Source organism: Cavia porcellus, unplaced genomic scaffold (assembly GCF_034190915.1).
Source record: "Cavia porcellus strain 051 isolate PalLab524CR breed Dunkin Hartley unplaced genomic scaffold, mCavPor4.1 scaffold_27, whole genome shotgun sequence".
Lineage (NCBI taxonomy): Eukaryota > Metazoa > Chordata > Mammalia > Rodentia > Caviidae > Cavia > Cavia porcellus.
Window position 1 is genome coordinate 25,870,387 of NW_026947510.1, and position 24,537 is coordinate 25,894,923.

The 24,537-nt window shown below is 38.5% G+C and overlaps 1 protein-coding gene across 2 annotated transcripts; it reads right to left on the reverse strand.

Moving 5' to 3' along the window:
• Nucleotides 1-430: 430 nt before the first annotated feature.
• On the reverse strand, nucleotides 431-17,655 carry LOC100724342 (prostaglandin-E(2) 9-reductase-like). 2 transcript variants are annotated; one of them, XM_003462723.4, is made up of 9 exons: nucleotides 17,487-17,655; nucleotides 14,857-15,024; nucleotides 13,952-14,068; nucleotides 12,879-12,956; nucleotides 12,339-12,461; nucleotides 5,024-5,133; nucleotides 4,596-4,761; nucleotides 2,530-2,612; nucleotides 431-706 (listed from the first exon to the last, which is right to left on the reverse strand). In XM_003462723.4, the coding sequence occupies exons 1-9, from the start codon at nucleotides 17,568-17,570 to the stop codon at nucleotides 664-666; spliced, it is 972 nt and encodes a 323-aa protein (XP_003462771.1). In that variant the 5' UTR covers nucleotides 17,571-17,655; the 3' UTR covers nucleotides 431-663. The 2 variants fall into 2 exon arrangements, with proteins under 2 accessions (XP_003462771.1, XP_012999943.1); XM_013144489.3 differs by having other exon boundaries at nucleotides 431-593; nucleotides 17,487-17,585.
• Between the last annotated feature and the right edge of the window lie 6,882 nt (nucleotides 17,656-24,537).

Below are 24,537 nucleotides of genomic sequence, written 5' to 3' on the forward strand. Positions count from 1 at the left end.
CTTGCCCAGGCAGGCGCTGTGCCACTGAGCCATAACCCCAGCTCATGGAGTAAGACCTTGAACAGACTTCATAGGCAGAGACTCAGAATGGAACCTCATTGCACATGGCAAACTATTTCATCAGCGCAAGTTATGGGCCAGAACAGACCTACAAAGTCAGAACACAGACATCATGCTGTCTGCATGCAGTGAAATGTACACTCACATAACAAAGAAAAGGATACTGCAGCCTGTGAAAAACAGTTTCAAAGGAATAGTGACTCGTAAATACCTCCTACCTGCCACTTCTCCTCAGCCTGAGAACTCTTAGCTACTCCAACCCCAGAAATTTTGTAAGGCAAATGCTACTGCTTCCATTTGGCTGTCCAAGCCTCTAGGCAAATCGATTTTGTGTCCTAGTAATTCAGAAGGAAACAAATCACGCAAGTAGTAGATTGTAAAGGATGAATCTTTATGGCAAACAACTGTTCATCACTTTCTGGATGCAACAAAGATGAGTGTCTTCCCTTGTAGACCTGTAGACTTGTGCCAGCTGTGTGTCAGTTGACAAACAGCGTCCAGGAACAAGAAGTATCATGGCCAGAAAGCTGTACCTGAAACAGAGCCCGCACCACTACTCATCAGCAGGAGCTTCTGATGGGGGTCATGACACAGGTCTCCGTGTTAATATTCATCAGCAAATGGATGGTTGGGGTGTCCAGCAAAACTAAGATTTAAACAATGCATAGTATGAGCTCAGTTACTCAATTTTAGAGGTGTAGAGCGATTTCTATGAAGCTGTCATTGAATTAAATTTAGTCCTTTTCATTACTGACTGGTTTTAAATCTGCCTTTCTTAGTTCATGAACATGATCTTATGTGAATTTTTTTTCCAGAGACAGAGTCTCACTATGTAGTTTCAGGCTGGCTTGAGCTCACTATGTAACGCAGAGTGGCCTCCAATTCATGGTGATCCTCCTCCAGAGTGCTGCAATTACAGGCATGTGACACCATGCCCAGCATTATAATAAACTTTTGACCATAATTAACATTTTCTTGATCAAATTTTTATCTGGAATTTCACACAAAGAATGTCCAGACATGAAATTTCAAAATATTTTTGACCCTAAGCCTCATGTGTCAACAAGCAAAACCAGGATGTAAGCCTATTTTTATTTTGTCTTTTTTTTTTTTTTATCGGTACCAGGGATCGAACTCACAACTGCCTGCTTGCAAGGCAGGCACTTATGCCGCTGAGCTAAACCCCCAGCCCCGCAAGCCTATTTTTTAATCTTCAATGAAAACAGGCTGATAACTTTCTAGATTTGAACAAGGACAAGTACAGATACTGGTCAACACTAAGACATATTTTGAGGTGTACAAACCTAGGCTAGCAATTTCATTTTCATTGTATAAATTCATTAGTTACCACCTCATTGCCCATCACATTCAAGAGAATTGTTACATTCAGAAATTGAAAGCATTTCACTTATAAGATAGAGTTCCATAATTTAACATCTTACTTTTCAATTTGGCAATGTCTGTACTTTACCAGTACAAAATAGAAAGTGACTCAAACCATTACTTATTAAGAGATTTAAAATGTAGAAATGATTCATACTAATTTTTCCCCACCAATATGAGACATTCTTGAGACAAACGTGGTGTCAGAGCACTGGACAGATGTGTAATGGGAAGGAAGTAAGGGCTGAAATTACTAAGGACATCACACTGAAGTGTTCTGATGAACGACCCCACAGGGAGACAAGGACAGTTGCTAATATGCAGCACATATTAGGAGCAGACTAATGGAAATGCCTTTAATTGCATCAGACATTGAGATATACGAGAGAAGATAATGTACAATTGGTTTTAGAAATATATCACTAGGTCTCACCAATAATACCCAAAGTCTATGTACACTAGGTAGTTGTAGGAATACAGAGGCTCCTGTAGAGGTATAGATTCAACACTCATTAAAATATTTATAACATAAATAGATAGTCATTGATTCCCACTTCCTGCAGATTGGGAGAGAAAAGAGAGGTGAATAATTTCGCTACTGACTGGCCTTGCTAGGAGATGTTCAGTACTCTCTGCTTACAATCTTTGTACATCTGGAAATTTTCACAATGAAAAGGAAAAAATTTTCAAAAGAAAACCCAACTTTTTAGATTGGTGAGTAAATATGAAGAAACAAAAATTATAGAAAGAAAGAGTAACAGAATTCATTGCACTCTGGTCCCAATTCTTCTCTTTTCCCTACACTAGGACAGATGTTAGTATGGATACATTTAAGAATGTTAGCATATGCTGTATTTAGCACATAACATATGGGACTGATATGGAAAGGTTTGCAGAATAAGATGCATAGAGTCCCAGGTGTGCAAATCCACACTGAGCCTGGTTTCACTCACAGAATGAGACCTGTGTCTCATGCCTGACTCAAACCAATCACTGTCTCCTGGTTTTGACATAATATTAGCACGTGTGTTACACTCTTTCCCAGAAAAAAAAAATGGAGGCAACATGTTTATCAGAGATACTTACTAATCAGCTGTATTATATCGAAAATTTCTGTTCAGGCCATCTAAGATTTTCATATCCTCTGAAGTCAACTGGAATTCAAATACCTATCAAGCAAGTAGACGAGTTTTACCATTTTTATGCTAAATACTGTCACTCAGTCCAAGTAAAAGTAACTAAATGGTGTAGAGATAATATATAGAAAAGACGAGAAGTGCTAAGGATATATAGAAGGGGTACAGTATTTGCCTAGCATACCTAAGGCCTTCATTTAATTTTAAGCACTACTAAATTAGAAAAAAATAAAACAGATGCTAAATTTCTAAAAATTTATTAATGTCATGGAGTGAAAAACTCAAATTGAGAAGGATGTCAGTTGAAAACAAAAGAGAAATCCAAGTTTGTTGCAATGTATTAAAAGTATTACAAAAAAGACCTTAAAAGAAAGTAGAAAAGATAGAAAACAGATTTACTGAAAGATGGTGCACTTTCAAGATTCAAAAAAATGTAGAAACTGAGTTTTAAAAAACTACTGTTTAGCAAGTTTCATGAATAGTTTGATTTTTGCATAGCATTGGGAAACAAGATAAAAACAAATTGTTCCCATATGAATGAAGGCGCGTATTTTCTAAAATCTTATGATAGTGTAATCAAAGGGAGCATACACTGGCTTGAAAAGGAAGTCATCATCTGACGTAAGGAGAGTTTAAGTGTCAACAGGATTTTCAAGAGTTGCTAACACATTGAAACTAGTGGATCTGTAAATTAATAGTAATGCTCCAAAAAAAGTCAGATTGCGAGAGCAAAGGGAGGTGAATAATGGCACAACTGATTGGCCTTCCTAGAAAGTGTTCAGTGCTCTATTCTTAATTTTTTCATACATTTGGATACTTCGATAATGTAAACAAGAAAGCTATCAAAAGAAAATCAAATTTTTTAGATTTGTGAGTAAATAAATAAATAAAAATTATACAAAGAAAAGTGTCACAATATTCATGAAATATATTAAACTGTAGCCTAAACATTGGAAAATTCATATCACAGTTTTAGGCTGCAAATATCACCGTTATCAATAGTTCGGTTCTCACTGATATAATTTTCAGTTTCAGTGTATCCTCAAGTAAACATTTAAAATACACTGCCTGGTGGAAAGTGATCGACTGATTCTCAATTTTATGCAAAGGTATACTCACTTATTAAGGAACATTGTATACAGTAATGTACCCCATGTATTTATTCTAGGTGTTAATTTTTGAGATTCAGATATTTCCAAACTTTGCTTGTCTTTTCATTTTCTTTATGACCTATTTTAACGAACAGAGCTTCTATTCTCAACGTAATCAAATACTTCTTGATTTGTTTTTCTGTGATTGATGACTGCCTATCTATTCCTACAGTGGGAACGTGACAATACACTGTCACAGTGTTACAAAACACTGTTTTTCGAAAGGAAGAGTTAGGGAAAATATTTGCCATTCAACACAACTTATTTCCCTATCTGATTAAAACACTACAGAAAAGTAAATAAGTCATCTGAACACAAGAGATAAGGCAGAGAGATACTGTGAACATTAGGTATAACGGAAGTGGCAATACAGATCTGTGGGAAAGTGTTACATTTTCAGTAACTGTTGCTAGGAAACTTGGCTATGCATTAAAAACGTATATGTGTATGTGTCTCATTATTTCATGCAGTATTAATAAAAGCCATTCCAGTTGATTTAAAGTCCAAATTAAAAGGAAAATCACAAATACTTCCACAAGGCAATGCCCTGTAATATTGTCACGTTCCCTCATTCCAGACAAAGAGGAAAGACACAGTCATTTCCCTGGGGTTATTTAGACCACTGCAAACTGGATGCTGAAGCCCACTTTTCTGTTTTCTCTTCAGTCCTAATACCTCCAGTCCCAGTTGCCTTTCGTGCTGCCACAGTAGAAGGACAAAGCTGGTAGAAATTCCCTTCTGTAAAGTAAATCTGAAGTATTTCACAGCAAATTTCCCTTAGGCAAAGCATGGCCAAGAGCTCACAAAGTAGCGCGAATGCGGAGGGTGCCGTGTAGGAGCCCCGAGGTCCACACGGCCGCGTCACCTGCATGTTCTCTTTGATCCGCTTCTCATTGAAGCTCTGAGCCAGCACCACAACCCCACGCTGCAGCTGGTAGCGAAGCGCGATCTGGGCTGGAGACCGCTGGTACTTTTTTGCCACGGCACAGAGAACTGGATCTTCCAAGAGAACTGGGGAACTTGGGTCCACCCTGCATCAAAAGGCAAAAATGTTCAGGCTCTGAAGCTGACAACTCAGTTTATCAGTCTTCTGAAAGACAAAAGTGCTGGGCCTAGCACAGAGTTCCATAACTCCTGTCCTCACACCAGAAAGGTCAGCGTCATCTGAAAATTTGATAGGATTGAAGTGTTCCCCTCCCTGAACCGTCTGCAAGGGAACTCACTTGTGCTGAACACACAGTACAAATGTGTGATCCGCAGTGGGTTTTTAAGTAAAATCCCTACTGTCTTTACCACTGTTCGTCTCGTGCAGTTCCCAGGGCACAGTAGGCAACCAGGACAATATCTTTGGATCGGCAGTAAGCCAGCAATTGGCTCTGGTTGAGGTAAGGATGACATTCCACCTGCAAGTGGGCAAGAAGACAGCAAAACACTAGATTATGTGAAGGCAGGAAACCAACATGAAGGGAAATGGAGCTTTAACAGCTGAGCAACATGAAATATTTAATTAGAAAATGTCACTACCTCCTGAAAGAAAAGAAAATTTTTAAAACTCCTAAAATTAAAAAGCCAAAAAGAATTAAACAATTATTCTGAATAAGAAACGATTGTATTTTGGACTACAGAGCGACATGATAAATGTCCAGGTCTGGCACAGGGAAAGAATTCATGCAGCCTTGGACATGGCACCATTCCGGAAGCAAGGATGTGGTCCCAGACATCTGAAAGCAAAGTCTCAAGGACAAAAATGATTTTAGCTGTGCTAACAGGGACAGAAGCATAGGTCGGATCCTGCTGGGCAAGGAGTTAGCATTCTATTCCCTGCAGAAGTCAGACGAAAATGATACTTTAAAAATGAGTTTATTTGTGGTGTGACCATAACCAGTCAAGTAAGCACTTCCAATCTACATTCCCTGAACAGAGATTGATGATGACCCTATTAACTTTCATCTTACTTGTCCTGTAGATGACAGTTAGTATCCTCCAGTATTAAACAGAATTTTGACAGTCACCTGCTACAATGTTCACAAGAAAAATATGAAACAACTAACAAGAGCAGAAGAAATCCAGTTTAAAAGGTAGTTTTAAAAGAAGAAATGATTCTTTTAATTCTCATCAATTTTACTCAATCAAAGAAAATTAATTTGCCTACAAAACAAGTTTAGTATAGCCAAAAGGTTACATTTGAATAGATATTTCTCAGAAGAAAACCAATTAGTCAATAAATAACATCAAAAATGTGCAACATCTTGGAACATTAGACAAATGTGAATTAAAATAACACTGGGATTCAATGTCATCCCAGAATTACTATCGTCATGAAATCAAATGGTAACAAGTGCTGGCTAGAATGTGGGGCAAATGGCACCTTCTACCCAGTTGGTGGGGATGTCAAACTGTGCTAACACTATGGAAATCAATGAGACATTCTTCTAAAAGCTAAAATAGAATATCCAACTGCTTACTCTTTCTCTTTTAGGTATCTTCTGAAAAGGGTCCAAGTCATCACATTACAGCGATATGTGAATACCTCTGTTAATCACAATACATTCATAGCTAAATCTTGAAGGCAGCCTATACGTCTATGCTCAGATGAATGGTTAAGGAGAATATGCTATTTATACACAATAGAGTACAACTGTGGGATCAAAAATGACAAATGTGAGTCATTTGTAGGAAAAGCAGATGCACCGTAAGACTGGAATGTTAAATGAAATAAATCAGACATAAACTTAAGTATCACGCGGCTTCTCTGGCAGCAAAGTAGAAGTAAATCAGAGAATAAAGTGAGTGATGAACAATAGGAAATAGATACATAGTAGGAGATAGACTTTCTTTGCAAATTGTAAAAGGACCAAGAAATGAGGAAGAGTGGCTGAGGGAAAGGAGACACAAGAAAAGTAAAATGTGTTATGTGCATTTTCTAACTCTCTACAATGAAAGAAATCACTGTGCATTGCTGACCTGTATCTGCTGGTTAGAGTCCACTCATACTCACCCAGGTGAGTCATCATTTGGGAAGAAAGCATATGATTTTACATTTGTACTGCATTGTTTTCCGGTGACAAACTGAAAAATCAAGTAATATAATATACAGAGAATCATCTCAGCGTTCCAAATACAGGTTTTCTTTTCCGCAAAATTTATTCCTAAGGGACTCTAATCATATAGAATTTAAAGAATATCTTTGAACAATTCAGCTCCATTTTTGTTAGTTCTTTTGCCATGACAACACCTTAACATTCCTTACCTATGTATCACACACACACAAAATACCACACAAGGTACTGTAAAATTTTGGATACAGACTATATGAATCAATGCCTGTTTACTAGTTAAGAACATATTTTTTATTACATTTTAAGCATGAGAAATTTAATTTTATTTAATATTTCATTGCATATCCCTCTTATTCTATTTATAGTATAGGAAAAAGTACTATAATTTCACTTAAAGTTTTTATTTCTGTATGTCTTTTCCTGTTGTTCCCCTAGAATAATTGCTCTCAAATTTATTAAAGTGTCAGATTGCTCCTTCTCCCTGTCATATGGGGATAAAAAGAATAACTTTCATGAAGACATTTAATAAATCTCCAGGATATGGAGGCTCAATTTTAAGATCCCTCTGCCTGGGGATTATGGGCATGAGTCTGCATGCCTGGAACATTGTAAGGTACTTTTACACAAGAACGAAATATGAAACCCATTTACTAGACCAGAATTTATCATGTTTCCTCTAGATTTTAAGAAGTCAAGATTATTTGAATTTAATTTTAATGATTGATGTTTCCATACTTTAACATAATTGGTGAATGAGCCATTTCCCTTTGTTTGTGCATTTTTGCATATTTATCCAATTTGTATTTATCAAGTGTATTTGCATCAATTATTTCATGAAAATTGAGATGTTAACACTTTTAAGTTGTTTATTTTCCAGAGAAAAACTGCTGAACGTCATGTCTGCTTGTAATACAGAAAGCAATGGACGTTGAATCTTAAGCGTCCAACAGAGGAAAATACAATCCTGATAGACTAACATGGAATCAAATATGTGCTAACATTTTCCCCAGAAGTCTGTTTTACCTTACTAACAAGTTGACCTTTTTGTCAGAGATTTTCTTGTTTAAATCTGAGTTCTAAGACAATGCAATGTGCCAATGTAAATTTACCAAATTTATAAACACTACAATTTAAATTAAATTCTCACAAGCTGAAACAGGTTGAAGCTACCTGGTTATGTGCCTAATCTCAAAGACATATTTGTGAGTCTTGAATTAAATTTTTGTATACCATTAACTGGCTCTGAAAACTTCACTTTTTGTCTTTAGTCATGCAGAATCTGAAGGCTACCACTTTTCATATCTACTTTTCAGCTAGGATTGACTAAAATAACAATTTTCCAAATAAACCCAAATAATCTGTTATCTTCCAGAAAATATCCAGATAGAGGACCAAAGAGCCTCCAATCAAACAAAGCAAAATTAAGGAGAAAATATAGTATGTAAGTGTACAGAAACAAAATGGGACTCACTACTTTGTTTAAAACAAAGCAAAGCACCATAAGTTCCGAGGGGCAGAATTAAATAGCCATGCATATGTACTTTTGACAGTTATTTCTACAAATTATAGGGACAGTGCAAAGTACAAGTTTTAATTAATTCTGCCCAATGAGTTAGAGGCTTGTGATGACTGGAGCAAGAATGCACACCTTGGAGTACTCACGCCAAGGTTAGCCCGTGTGTCGGGCCCCGGGCTTCCTGGCAGAGTGGCCACTGCACTCTTGCTCTCTTTGCTCGGCACTTTTGTAACACAGGCTGCATGAAATCAGAGCCAAGTGTCCCATTTCCTACCAATGCTGAGAATGAGAGGCAATGTGGGAGGGAAGCGAGCTGTATCTCAGAAGAGGTTACACAGGGTAGGGAGCAGCTGAAGCTGAGGTTGATCATACATCTGGGGCTGTGCATCCCTGATAAACAAGCTGCTCCTGCCCAGAGAACACCAGTCTCCTAGGCAATGTGAGCAATGGGTTGGTAGGCAAAGGGGGGTGTCACGCAACTTTAACTTGGTGAATGTAACCTCTGCAGTGGTTGAGCAGGTCCTTTCCTCCCATCAGGAGAGAGGGCTCCACCTGACCCAAGCTTTCCTCTCTTTTCTTTGCTTTCCTGTCCTCTCCCTGTCCTTCCTCCTGAGAATATCAAGAGCCACACCAGACATGGCAGCCTAGCTTGTCTTCTCCATGTAGAGCCCAAGGGGAATGAAGGGAAACCCAGCTTCACCACTGCAGGTACTGAGAATGCAGACTGCTAACGCAGGAACCATTCATGGCACCTTGAAGCAGTGGCTGTGCAATAACGTCAAGTGCTGTGACATCTCCTCTACTTACAGTGAAGGCCCTTGACCCTGTGGGTGTGGCTGAATTATGGATAGAGTTGGTGATGATACAAATGCATCAACTGACAGAAAGAAGAAAAGTAAAACAAGACAGGAATTCCTGAAAACTGAAGTGGGTGGACTCTGTGCACCTCTCCCACAGGTGCCCACAAGCTCCGAGGAGAAAAATGAGTGTGGAAATGGGACCCCGTGAAGACAGTGGGTATCATGGATCAGTCACCTTAAAACCTCTGGTGGGCATCCAAGGTCACTGACCCTAGGCCAGCTGGAAGACTTCTCTTTCTCTTCAGAGTCTAAGTACTTTCATGTCAATGAATTTCCAATAGGTCTATTACTATCTGCCAGCATTCCTTTATTTCTCATGGATTTTACTATCACAAACACAGACTAGCAATCACATTGACACACAATATAATCCATACAACAATTGCATTAAAATTCAAATACATCTTTAGGCTCCAGATTGCTGAAATTGTAGCTGGGGATGTTAAGTTAGTATTAGCATATTGCATTCCTATGCCAATTGCAACAGAGATGTCCAAATGTCCTTCCTTCTTTGTGCACCTTTGCATTCATTCCCTGCAAACAACTGGCAAGGTCACAAACTACAAAGACACAAGTTTTCCCCCATCAATCAAAATGTTGAAGGCTCCATTTGGTTCAGGAGAATTTCAAATTGCTCGAGTGAGTTCCAAATGGCAAGAAAATCAAAGAAAGACAAGGCCCAAAGTGCAACAATGGGAAGATTTGTCAGTAGCAAAAGTTGGGACTGTAAATTCTAAAAATCTTGACCTTTCCATTTCAGGGGCAGAAGACACTGAACCCAAGGAGCAAGAGGAGGTCTGCAGCAACTGCAGGCACTCTCTTTCTGTGTTCCTCTCTTCTGGGGCCAGAGAAGTCACAGGTAAAGCCCTTAGAGGTGATTTCACCAAATGAGGACACCAGAAGATGCCAGTCTCATCTAGGACACCAAATTCTGTTGGAGAGCCTCAAGGAAGAAGGTTGGGTCCAGGGTGCTCCACAGATGGGAGCATCACATTATCGGTAAGAGACAAATATATGATAATGCAATGTTAAGGCCAGAGCTCTTCAGTAACAGTAGGAACCTGGCTCAAAGTATTTGGGCAATTTCTTCTTCAAAGGCAAAATTGAGGAAAGTGAACTTTAACATATTAACACAATCCTCTGATACTACTGTAGAAAGTACAGAAAGAGGTCACGAAATACTTTGTGTTCATGACGATTATGATAGCTCAGTTCTCACAACATTGATAAGTAAAGAGAAGTTAATGATCCTACTAATATGTAGGTAAAATTATAGCTTATTTTTACTTGATATGCAAATTTCTCTTATAAAATATAATGTTAATACAACTAAAATTAATAGTTAAAAATAAAAATGCCATTGACAAGCTTTCATGATGTAAATGAAATCAGGCAAATGTCATTAACAAATATCCAATTCTGTAGAAAATTTGTTTAGGACATAACTTCTGCTGATGACTGTTGATCAGCAGCCTACTACTGAATGCAGTGAGGGAATGGAGGCTTCCAAAGAAGAGATCTGATGCACAAAGTCCTGAGTGCGATAGGCAGCACTGGAAACAGCTGATAAACAAAAACTTAACAAACAAAAGAAATGAAGAAGAGATCTGACTCCAACTACCTGAACAAAGAGACAAGAAGAATCATCAGTGAGACCATTTGTCATTTGGGGTATTCTGCTGGGATGAACTTTGATGGACAGGACATGCGACAGGTATTTTCTTTCCAAATATGGTCAGCAGTCTAATATAGCATCTGAACTAACTACTAAGGTACAAGATTTAAAATACAGAACCAAATTTTATATCTAATTACAAGTAAAGCATCTGATGAATAGAATATTTGCCCAATTTCATGTGAGCATCATGGAAAAAATGAATGCTATAAAAACTTACATGTAAACCACAAGTTATTCCTGGTGAAAAAGGCAAGTACAAAAGATATTTTGAAAAAATAATGGAAAATTTGTATGTGGAGTGTGCATTGGAAGATGAGAGGGAATCAATACTTCCCTATTCTTAACAATGCAATTGTAACTGTGGGGAAATATCTTACTTTACTAGGAGATGTTTTCTGTGTTTCTAAGGGTAAATAGTCATTTAAAGAATTTACTTTGAAGAGGTTAAGCAAAATATTATGCAAAAAATGGAAATATACACACATATTTGTACCAATATTTAACTGCATAGAAAACAAGAAAATGAGGGTATAAAGTGGAAAAGGATGGATTTTCTTGATCATTCTTTCAAATTTTCTAATGGATTGAAATGGTTATCATAAGAAATACTGATAAAATTAGTACTGAAATGACAATAATCTTGAATATTTATATTACAAGATAATGTTGCTTTACAATTACATAGCAAATTGATGAATGCTGATGATCTGTTTCACAAGTAAGATGCACTACTACATGACTGGAAGCTGTTAAAAAGAAAGAATTCAGAACCAAACAGAATAAATATGCTGGAACAACTGATAAGAAGTGACTAAAATATGCCTGGATACCTTGCCTGGCTCTACATTCTAGTAAGCATCTGAGTGTTGGTTTCATCCAACATTAATATTGCCATAAAGGAGCGACGCGCTTCCTACATCCTGGGGGACTGGCAAAGTCAACAGTGAAATCTTCCCATATTTATGCCTCTGGTCAATATACCTGAAAGTAGGGACACCAAAATGAAAGACTCAAACATCAAAAATCCACTCAGAGATTGTGGTAAGAGACTCAGACATTAGAATTCCAAACAAAGTCAATCTTATCTTCCAATAATTCCAGACTTCTTTAATGCCCGCCCTTTGCTTTAATTCCCGTACACAGCGTTCTAAACCGGAGCTGTGCCCACCAAATGAATGGTCACAGTTCATAGCTCAAGGACAAATGCATCTTGTCCTGAAGGTCGAACTAATGAGTGCCACTCCCAACTACCTTCTTGATTAACTTTACCTGCCCTGCATTTTACACATCATTTATCCCATCTGTTTCAATAAGATATTCTCAAGCACACTCATAATGAAAGATCATCTACAACACCCCAGAAATGGTCTCCACTCCAAGCATCCTCTGCACCACGAAAGCAAAATGAAGAGAAGAGGGTGAGAAAGAGAGACATCCAAGTAGGAGTAGCACATGGGAAAGAAAAGCAGAATGAATTGACTAGGAGGGCACTCACTTGATTACAGACAGGCTTGTACTTCAGCCCTGGCTTGTTGAGAATCTTTTCCATCTGCCTGCGGTTAAAGTTGGACACCCCAATGGACTTGGCCAATCCCAGATCCTTACACTTCTCCATGGCCTGGGGAGAAACGGTATGAAGTACAGTGTGTGCAATCATCTCCAAATCAATACATCTATCAGAAACAACTGTAGAAGTAACACTGTTGAGAAATGCTGGTGATTGATGTCCAGGATTGTTACACTCCTAGGACAAGAGTGACAGTAGGAAAAAAAAATTCTTTGTCCCTCAGAACCAAATGGAAGAAACCACTGCAGGTGAAGGGAAGGAGATGCCGAGGAGTATTTCCTTCAGTTCTTCTCTTCTGTTTCTGTTACACTTCAGCACAGCATTCTGGGGCACTACTCCGCCAACCTAGTCCTTGTGAAAGTCCTAAGTTTCTAGAGTGCACGATGCACAGCCCACACACTCAGTTGAAGATCAAATCTGACCGTCTTCCTGCTCCCATCCCTGTGCTCTCTCCTCCAAGGCACTCACCGCCCACGTATCACAGAGATCCACTGTGTCATACAACAGCTTTCCATGTTCATCTTGCGGTATAACCTTCTCCCCAGGCTGCAATAGAAGCAAACGTTTCAGAGAATTTTCACAAATTTGTGTTGCCACAACTGGCTACTGAACAAGTGTTTGGGTGCCAGGATAACTGCTTTTTATGAAGCATGCTAGCAACACTTTAAAAACTGATATTTGTAAGATATTTTCTTTCAAAATAGTAAGAAATGTTCTTTAGAGACAGGCTTCCATTAATCATTTATTTTTGCATGTTTTCTGAGTGCTATTTTCCAAAGTTTAGTAGGGTCTCATTTCACATTTGTCAGCCCCCGTATTTTCCTACAGAGAAAGATTTTCTCTCTCTCTCTCTCTCTCTCTCTCTGTCTGTCTCTCTCTCTGTCTCTCTCTGTCTCCTTCTCCCTGTCTCTCTGTCTCCTTCTCTCTGCCTCTGTCTTGCTGTCTCTTTCTATCTCTCTCTCTGTCTCCTTCTCTCTCTCTTTTTCTGTCTCAGTCTATCTCTCTCTTTCTCTGTCTCAGTCTATCTCTCTGTCTCTGTCTCTCTCTGTCTCTGTCTCTCTCTCTCTCTCTCTCTCTCTCTCTCTCTGTCATACACACACACATACACACACACACACACACACACACACACACACACTGGGTAAGGAAGTAATTACATGGCCTTCATTTCCAGCCACAATAAACTTCTTTCTTGACCCAGGGAAAACAACCTGAGCTCCATATCCTACAGGACATACGATAGTCTAAGACACACCTATGTATCAAACAGGCTCAGTAATATGTTTTTTCACTCTAATGGTGACTTTTGTTATTTCTCAAGTCTTTGAGACACAGGGTTTGAATTGTTGAATTTGATCTCTTGGAGGCAAGAAGTGTGGAGGGAAGAATTCAAGATGAGGATATAAGTATTTATTCTTTAGGATTTCCTCTGGTACAGTGCCCACTGCTTCCTGTTAAAAACTCTTCCTTCAAACATCTACATAAATAATATTTAAGGTGATATCATCAGCGAAAGAGCTCTGTGCACACAAGTTGTTTACCTGCAAAGGTGTTGGGAAATGAATAAGATAGAGATCAACAAAGTCCAGTTGCAGTTTTTTCAGTGACATTTCCAATGCTGGTTGGACCAACTCTGGTTTACTGAAAGTGGGCCAAAGCTACAGAGAGTAAAGAATGAAATCAGAAATTAACGTTTGAGCCAATTTTGTTGACTTGTTTCCCTTAACACAGTCTTCCACTGGTGGAAACCACGTGAGCAATGGTAAATCATACCCAGTGCTTTCTTTAGTTTCTTTTCGTCTGTCTTGCACATGCAAAAGTTTTTTCATGTTTGTTTATGGACAATGTATCTATTCAAATGAAGGAAAAATTGCTCAAAACTTAAATATTTCTCAATGGTAATGAGATATGTTTGATTACATTTATAAAATGGTACACAAATTAGTCTACAGTTTTGTGTGTTCAGCTAAATGGGGAAGAATTAGTAGTCTTGTAGTCTAATAACTAAAGAGGAGAACACTAGATTGTCTTCATAGTTCACAAGGCATCAGATTTTAGGTGTATCCTTCTAATACTCAAAGATTGTTCTTTCTTAGTGAAAAAATGAAAATTTAAAATCAGATGAAAATAATTTCAGAGAGTTGCACAAGAGATCACAAAAGCTAGAATCTGGTCACCTTACTGTCTTACTCTATTCAACAGGGATAGAACACTCAAAGAGGTAAAGTGTCTCGATATTCAAGTCATCAATTCAGTTACCTCACTGATGGCCAAGACATCATCTTATCTGTTTTGCATCCAATTTAAATGCATAACTAAATATGAATAGCAGTTGTACAAATAAGCAATAATTTATCAAGCAGCCAGTGTCCTATCATACACTGTCATCCCCACATAGTCACAGTAAAAACATAGGCACACAAGCACAACAGCATACCAATAATACCTTTGAAGTGTAGAAGATGTCCTCCCTCTTCACAGTGCCATCTGCAATCTTACTTCTGATGGCCAGTCCTACTTCCTCTTCATTTTGGTACAAATATGCTGAATCAATATGGCGAAATCCAGCATCTATAGCTAATCTGGTGGCCTCCGTTACCTTACTTTTAGGAACCTGGAGGTGCAACCAAAGATACTATTTGCAGATCAATCTGTTGGCAAGAATATATTTAATGCAGCTGTGAATTTTTATTACTAAGGGTTTCTCTTCTGAATATGGGGAAAATACATTTTAAAACTTCTGAAAAGTATTAGTCCAGAGGTCACTAAAAATACGCACAATTCAGTGAATGGAGTTTAATTATCAACTTGAACAAGATTTGGAATCAACTGACTCCAACACACATAAATGACATTGAAGATCTCAACACTTTGGGAGAGGAAACAATTTCAGATGTGTTGGCAATTAAAAGAGACAGCATTAGTAGTGATCATTTAGGATATGATGTATCATGGCAATTTCATCATAAAACTTCAACGAATGCATTGCCTTATATGGTAATCAAAGAAATTGATTTTTTCAGAAGCAATATCTGCCTGATGAAAATGCTAGAAACATTGCTGAGATGACAAATAATTGAGAGTATTACATAACTGTAGTTGATATGGTGATAAGAAGAGTAAAGAGAATTGACTCAAAGTTTTGAAAACATTATAGTATGGTAAAAATGCTGCAAATAACGTTGTGTGTGACATGCCTGTATTTTATATTTATGGTGAAGTGATGTGGAGGACTTCATGGTTGTCTTATTTTAAGACATTTCTGCAGTCATCCCAACCTTAAACAGTCACCTAGATCAAGAACACACATTAACAAGGAACACTTCACATCAACAAGATTACAACTTTCTGAAAGTTCAAATGACCAAATGCATTTTTCAAAAATAACATATTTTGTAAGAAAGACATACACCTTGTTTCATGTATTTAGATTATAGTCCACATGCACCTTTAAAAACAAGTGGAGAAACAAACAAATCAACAGTAAAAACATCATGTAACTCAGCTCATTGCAGTGGTCTGGCGCCAAGCTACAGTATCTCCAAGGAATATTTACAGAGTTTATATACATAAGAAAAGAAACACACTGTGTAAAGAATTTGTAAAGTAGTTGTTCTCTCTGAAAATAAAATTCACTCCATTTTGTAAAGGTATAATTAGAGTAAGGTTTTGATTTTTGTTTATGCACTGGTTTGAATGTGTCCCAAAAAGCATGTAGAAAATGCAATCTCCAGTACAATGGTGTGTGGGTGGGGCCTCAGGACAGGCCCTCAGGCTGTGAGGGATCTGCCCCCAGGAACAGATTAATGGCACCAATGAGAAGGCTGGTGGCCTCCAAGCCCACTCTGCCTGCTACGTGCATGTTCTCTTCCTCTCCTGCCTTATGCATTAGGGTGATGCAGGAGGAAGGCCTGTGCCAATGGCAGTGCCTTTTCCTTTGAGCTTCCCAACTTCTCCAGTTGGAAGAAATCAATCTGTCATTTTCCTAAACAGCTGAGCCTCAGGTATTTCACTAGGACTGCACAAAATGGGTAAGTTGGTCTGCCAAGACTAGGGGAAGATTCTGAAGAGCTTTTGTTGAACAACAAACCTCAAAAGTAAACACATGATTTTCTATTTAGTTTTATGAATTTCAGAAGTGTTATTCTCTGCAGTGAAATCATCAGATACTGTTTCCACAGCCTTCCGTGATCTCAGCCAGGGCTGCTGGTCAGTATACATTTATTAAGCTTGAATCTATGGTTGGATCCTTATTTATCTTTCACGTCAATTAGGTCTATGAAGAAAAGCTATCACTAAAGCTATGACTCAGATAAGCAATGTGAGACAGAAATTTTATGTGGCTGGACCTCGGGCACAGACTGAGTAATTATGTGGAAGGAAAATATTTTCTCAGCTTAGTGGCTCATCCATTGGCTCATGATTGCCTTAGAAGTATATCCCTGTGCTTTTGTTTCAAATTCATTGTAATGAATGTTGCCCAAGAACTTGGACTCACCTCACTGGAGCAGTGTTTACCTCTCCCATGAGGTTGTGTTTTCTTTCAGATAAACTGACCAGCATGGGGAGTGGTGCCTGTGGTACCCTAACTAGATTTCCAGTCCAGCATTTGCTGAGCTGGGCCCAGCAGGCTGCTCCTCAGCAGAATACCAATACCTTTTCACCTTTTCTATGTCCCTTGCTTCTAGTAAGTTCTGCCACAAAGATTTCTCTGGGCTACGTCTACCGGGAAGGAGGAAAACATTTCTGAATTCAACAAATAAAACAATCCAACACAATTGGACTTCAGATGCGACTAGCAGTAATCCTGGCTCCCATGCCTCACGGCGGGCAGTGAGGCGCACCGAAGCAAGGGCAGAGCAGAGTCCGGACACGCAGCAGCCTCATATGGAGGCAGCACAGTGCAGAGTGGAATGCCAGTCCCTGTCCTCACGTGTCAGTGACTCTCGCCTGAAGAAACCAACATCCAAGTGAGTCCCTGTGTCACGGAGGAGCACTGATTGAAAAATACTGGCCAGCCTCCACTCATGCTAAGACTTTCCTCACAAATCCTCAAGCCCCAGATGGTCTTAATACCTTGCTAGGTACACTGGTGCCGAATCCCAGGACAGGAATGAAGTGCCCATCATTTAGTTCCACACGCAGAAGTCTGTGATCCATAACTCATCCCTTCGTGGTCTAAGCAAATACTGATTTGCCTTCAGAGCTTATTAAATCAGAAATAGGCAATGGTCCAGATACCTGTTTAAAGATTAACCAACGTTTTTTTTTAGTGTGAAATTTTGCAACATTGCAACAATATTGCAGAAAGAGAATTGGGATAGAGTTTTTAAAATAAATGTGAAATCTCTGTCTATTTTGTCTTATGATAAAACAGTTCACTTATTTCAGAAGAACATTTTCTATTTTGGGTTAACATACGGTATGGTAAAGTATTAAAGAATTGGTTCAATAATTATTGAGCATGTCTTAGACTAGCAAAAGCCTCAACCTATTGATCCCTGTTGCTTTTTTGATTTTGAGAAAATAAAGGCACTTCTTTATTATATAGCATTCCAGGCATCTCACTAATTTACACCATTATGTTACAAATGCACACATATGTTAGAGAATGAAGAAATGTTAGTACACGTTAGGCAGATCCTCAGTAAATAATCCAAAGTGAAAATTATTATATTCATGAGAAACAGATCTTTGTAACAACATTTAATGTACTTTGTGTACTTTTCAAAGCTTTTTAAAATTAATTGCATTTTCTCTGAAATTTGTTTTAGTTATAAATTACGTGTGCTTTTAGACATGAAATGAGTCAGGAACTTTCCCTTAACACACACTTCCATTCTGTTATTCCTGCCTTGCAGATAGCTTAGCACCAGGCTGAATCCACTTAAACTGAGGTGAATTCAATTCTTACTTATTTAAGTTAGGAGCATTGACTATTATTTCCCAATAATAAAAATATGACTCATACAGAAAATCAATATAAACAAATGGGGTCATTTCTGTAAGTGTACCTGACCACATCCTTTGAAAGCTTTTGAAATGAGTTTGTAGAAATTCCCAAAGTTTGGAAATACAGATGGCAAAAAGCCTGTGATACTATTAACATAGTCTAACAGTTTATCCTGGTCATCATTCTGAAGAGCAGAATGCTGACAGAAATGCCAAAATACAATGGCCAGGCTCTGGTGAGTTTACTGGGAACTCTTGTTCTGCTGCCAATTTTTTTATAGGTTATGTTTTCCTACATTTTGATCATGTACTGAGAGTTTGCATGAGACTTAGATTAGGGCTGGATCAGTTGAGGTGAATTTCAAGACATTTCAACATTCAGATCAAGGTATGAGTACTGTTGACTGCTTGTAGCTGGATTTGTAGTGAGAATTTGGGCAAAACTTAAATTTTTAAAAAATTGTATTTAAAGAAAGACTGAGCAAAATAAAAATGGGTAGAAGTAATACATAATTTCAAAGAAAAAATAAACATTAAGAATCATTAGTTGATGATTACAGATTGTCTTCTTACAAATAGTTATTCTATATAAAGTGGGGATTCAAACAGTGAGATTGCAACAATTTCTGTTCAACTATCCAACAAAAACTTAGAAATATGGTTATCAATCCTATACATTTAACCATACATGACGTTATCCATATCTTCAATTATGTTGACATTGAATAAAGTCAAGCAGGCTAATATCACTCTGAACAAAGAATAATACTATTGCTGGGTTTCACATTATGACACTCCAGGATCAGCACTGGGTAGTTTAGTGTCTCTTTTGCTTCAAAGTATCTGTTCATTTCATCATGTGTCATAAGATCTGTTCTCATAAACTGTTTACAGATTCTACACATGCATGAGTCTTAACATGTATTTCTATCCTTTCTGTATTAGAGGGAGAAACAAAACAAAGCATGAAAAAACAAAACATACTCCTATAAACACATGAAATGAAAAAAACATATAAAACCATTGTACAAAGAGTTCTACCATGGTTCCTGTGTTGTCTTTTGTTATCTCCAATAGAATTGACTATATCATCAGACCTATATAATTGAATATATCAGTACATAACAGTATTAATAAAAACACAACTTTGTATATAGTATAGAACTTCAAAAACTGGCAGTTTTCAAACCAGAATGTGTATCATAGAGTCTTGTCATCTTCAGAGTAGCTACCTATACTCTCAGTCTTGATGCTATCAATCATATCAGTTTTGAATAATCTTCTCTGCCTCATTTCTGTGATGGTCTTGTTTGCCATCATTTGTTTGCTTATCTTCTTCATTCTGTTTTCTGCTCCATTAATTGAGGCCTCTCTGCCACTCTTCCTGGAATCCTAGTACTTTTCTCTCTCTCTAGAATGCCCTGCAGTATTCTCTATAGACTTGGTTTGTTGTTTGTGAATTTCCCAAGTTCCTCTTTGTCTTGGAAGGATCTTGTTTTTCCATTAATTTCTAGAGACAGGTTAGCAGGGTATATCAATCTGGGCTGGAGCTTATTTTCTTTCAGGGCTTGGAATATTTCACTCCAGGCTCTTCTTGACTTGATGGTTTGTGTCAAGAAGTCTGCTGTTATCCTGATGGGCATTCCTCTATAGGTTATCTGTTTCTTGTCTCTAAAATAGCTTTTAATATTTTGTTCTTATATTTAATTTCTGGGATCTTGATTATTATATGCCTGGGTGTAGCTCTGTTTTGGTTGTAGGTGGCTGGAATTCTGTATGCCACATATATCAGAATATCATTTCCTTTTCCTATGTTTGGGAAGTTTTCCTTAATTACTTCTGTGAATAGCCTTTGTAGTTCCTTTGTTGGTACCCCAGCTTCTTCATTCATGTTCTTTATTCTCAACTTACAGATCCTTTTGTCATCTTCTAGCCTTTGTATTGTTACTGCTTGTTTCCTTGTTATTTTTTAAAAGTTTTCCCTTTCATACTCCCACATTGCAAAATTGTTCTCCAGTTTGGATAATCTATCCTTAGTTTCTTTCAAGCTGATTTGCCATCTTTCCATAGAATTTTCAATTTCCTGGTAATCTCTTTGAGTCTGCTTCATGTGTTCTATATTTTTTATATTTTTCATCAAATGGTTCTCTCCTTTGTTTGAGTTCCTCCCTTCTTCCATCTGTGTCTGCTTGAGGGGTGCTTAGTATCTCTTTAATTAATTTTCTTATATCCTGCTTTATTTGGCTAAATATTTCCCTTTTGAACTCATCTATGAGGTCCCGAAAATATCTCTTTATGTCCACTGGTGCCATGTCTGATACTACATGTTTGCTGTTCTCATTCTCCTCTGTATTTACCTGTCTTGGGTCGATGTTCTCAGGATTGGGACCTGAGGACTTTTTGTTGTTGCTTCCTCTTCCCATCTTTTTTGCTTCTTCCAGGAGGCTCCAGTTTCTTCCTTTGTTGGTTACAAGTCTTCTGAAGTGTGCTAGCTAGACAACCCTTCACACTGCAGTATGCTAGTGAGTTGCAGAGACAGGGACAGTGTGTGCTGACCCCTCCCCTCTGGATCAGTCAAGCACTGTGGCCTGTACTGTATTACTTTGTGTCACCTCCCCTCTGGGTGGTGGCAGCTGGAGCACGGAGGCGGTGGTGGCAGTGGACTTTGCACCACCTCCCCTCCAGGAAGGCACCCGCAGCGGGGTCAGGGGTGGGGGCCGCTGGCAGGTGCCCAGTCACTCCCGGGCCCCCAGCAGATCAGTCAAGTTGCTGTGATGTGCTCTGCATTTCTTTGCACCACCTCCCGTCAGGGTCAATCAAGCTGCTGTGGCCTGCACTGTCAGTCAAACTTCTGAGATTTCACTGGGTTAGTGTGGCTAGTGGGCACCACCACTGTAGGGACTTGATTTTGGATAACCTATTGGATCTCAGCCAGGTCATGTGACCCAGGCCTAGCTCACTCCACCAATCCAATTCGGGAAGGGAAAAATTGACTGAAGTCACTGCTGCTCCTTATACTTGCCAGTCCTGCCCAGTCCCAGAATGTCATCCGCTAGAGCCTCCCTATTTATGGAATGGCTCCACTCCCATCACTCACCACAGGTCAATGTAGGCACCCTGCCAACTCAGCTCTCCCTTTGGCTTGCCGGCCCCTGAATTCAATGTCGAAGCAGCGGGACCTCAGCAAGCTGCGGCGGGACCTTGGCAAGTTGTGGTGGGACTAGATCGAGACCTCAGATGGTCAGCAAGTCACCTTAATTTCTTCTTAGGAATTCATCTCCCTCTGTTTGGGACTCCCCACTCTGTATTATGTTGAATTCTAAGTTGACTATCTCAGAGAGCCTCTGTAGCCAGTTGTTATCTATCCGACATCTTGCTTCTCCCCCCACCAACATATTTTTTTTTAATTTAAATTTGAGTTTCAAAAGAACTACACACAATATTGGGCCCAAATGATATGTGGTTGCTGAAGGGATTATAAGGATCTTAAAGAAAACAAGTATTTTTACTATTACAAGAAGAAAGATGCCTTGAGGACATTTTAGAAATCAGTAAAACCTACCATGAACTCATGACTGCAAAAGCATAAGCCTTTCTTTGGGGAACAAGTACTATATGTCTCCTTTATGAGAAGAGAAACCCTGGGAATTGGTTCCCTGGGATTCACTGCCCTGTGCTCAGTCATCAAGATAGTCAGAAGCTGCTGTAGTCATGTCCAAGAGAACCTGGCTACTCTTCTTACTGACAACAAATCGTGGTACTGACATGTCAAATTAAGTATTTCTGGGATCAAGAATATTCTCCATTCTCCTTCCCACCACATTTCAAAGGAAGGCCTGTGAATTCAGAGAAGAAGCCTCTGCAAGGACCATGCATGAAGCCAGGAGAATGAAATGTCTACCAAACAAAGTTTCATTCTGCCAACAGAATCAATCCAAAAGGTAGGCTGTCAGTTTGTGTTTGTCCAGATAGTCTGAAGTTCATATTTTGTACTGTGTTGCAAATGCTGGATATAGAATAAGGGAATGAAATGTTTGCCCTGTGCAATTTCACACTGGGATTATGTGATTTGTTTTATTTTTATTTTTAAGGTTCGTAGCTAAGACTTTCCCTTGTATCTCAGAAGCAGTATGATTTGGACTGTTGGAACTTTAGAAAAATTGTTATTTTGTTTCAGTTGTACACATTTCACTTATATTTACTACTCCAAATGCTACTTAAGGTGAGGTTTACAAGATTTGAGTTTATAAAATAATTTGGACAAGTTCATAAAGTCACATTATATCTTTCTGCATATTTGGGCATTTAAATATTCAAAGATTCTAATAGTTATGTTGAAGGAAATAGATGAAAATAACCCTTAGGCCTGATTATTCTTGCACAATGATTTCAAATAGCTGGTAATCATTTATCATCCCCTAAGCAACTTGTGATTATGGTTTTCTTACTGTGTACTTGTTGGGATTGTGTACTCATTAGGAATAAACATTTTTATTTGTGGCCAAAAAAAAAAAAAAAAAAAAAAAGGAGAAGGAGGGCAAAAAAGGAAGAGGAGAAGATAGATTAAAAGGAGAAAAAATTAGAGAAGGATGATAAGGAGTGGGTAAGAGAGAAAATATTTTGCCAAGACAGAAGTTTAAAAGGCTCGCTTTTTCAATGTATTTTTTATTCTTTATTGTGAATCAAATTATGAAAATCAATAAACATTTAAATCTGTGTTTGGCATAAAATTGTTGTGTCAAATAATGTATGACTCTGAAAGGAATAGCACAATAACAAATAAAAAACAATATGGGTAGAAATGAAGGTTTCTTGCACAATTTTCAATAATTCTTTAGCCAATATTTTCTAAATATTTATAACACACATGGGCTGCTACCATAGTGAGGATAACACCATGCCTCAAAAGGAGGGGATATCCATCTGGAAACCAGCCTCATGTGTGGGCCACTGCCACAATTGGGACAGCTAAACCTAAGCCTCCTTCTGTGAGTGAGTACCATTTGCGGACTTCAGAAGTGGAGAAACAGGCTCTCAACGAGGTGATCCCTGCCTGGAAACCATACTATTTCATTTTTTGGGGGGTTGGATTTTTTTTGTTTGATTCTGTTAAATCTGATGGCATGAGCAGCTATTTAAAAGATAGCAAGACATCCATTAGCTCTCAGACCTCAGAAGACAGAGAATTTTTGGCTACCCACCCACCTCGGTTCCAAAACTTCAGAGAACAGTGGATCTTTGACTATCCTCTACTTGACATTCTGGACCTAGTACTGCTGTGGATTGTTGGCTACCCTTCCTCCTCCCAGGACCTTTTACTTCATTGGATTAACCTTTCAGGAATGGTGGAAGACTCAATAACCCCTCCTCCAAACAGAGAACCTCAGCAGGCTTGTATCAGTGTGGTGAGCTTGCTCCTAAAAGAGAGGACTTCAGTGGGTAAACAAGAGCAGTAGTGAAGTCCCCTCCAGTTGCAGGACCTCAGTGTGCCTGGCAAGAGAGTGGGTGAGTCCTTCCTGCATACAGAAAACATCACGTGGGAGGAGAGTGCCAATAAGACCTTCCTCAATCTGGAGGAAGTTAAAAAAACTTATGACCTACCCAGTGACACAGGGTCCCACCTGAGGCAGGTAGGACCAGACAGATCTGGTTGCCAGGAGCAACCTGAAGACATAGTAGCAGCATGAACTAAGAATTGACTTACATCAATTCTCCTAGGCTTGTCAGCCTAGGAAGAATATAGGACTCACCCAACAGGGCATGCAGGACAAATTCAGGTGACTGGCCCCTCCTTTGTATTATGGTACCCAGCAACTAGACAAACATCACCCACATTGTAGAGTCTAAGATATGCACTACCAATAGTTGAGACCAGTGGCAATGAAAGACCAAATATTAGCCTGAAATGTGAAAATAAGAAAATGGAAAAGTAAAATGCAATCTCAAACATCTAGTGCATCAGGAGCAAGCACATGACACATTGAAGTAGTGGATTTTAAAGTCATACAACTGAAATTTCTGAAAACATACCAAGTGAAATAAAGAAACAAATCTGTGAAGCTATAGGGAAAATTAGATTAGAAATAATCTCTCAGGTAAAGACAGAAATGATAACCTTAATAAAGGACAGATAAAAATATACAGTGGTATGGGGAAATGATGGAACTTTGAACAT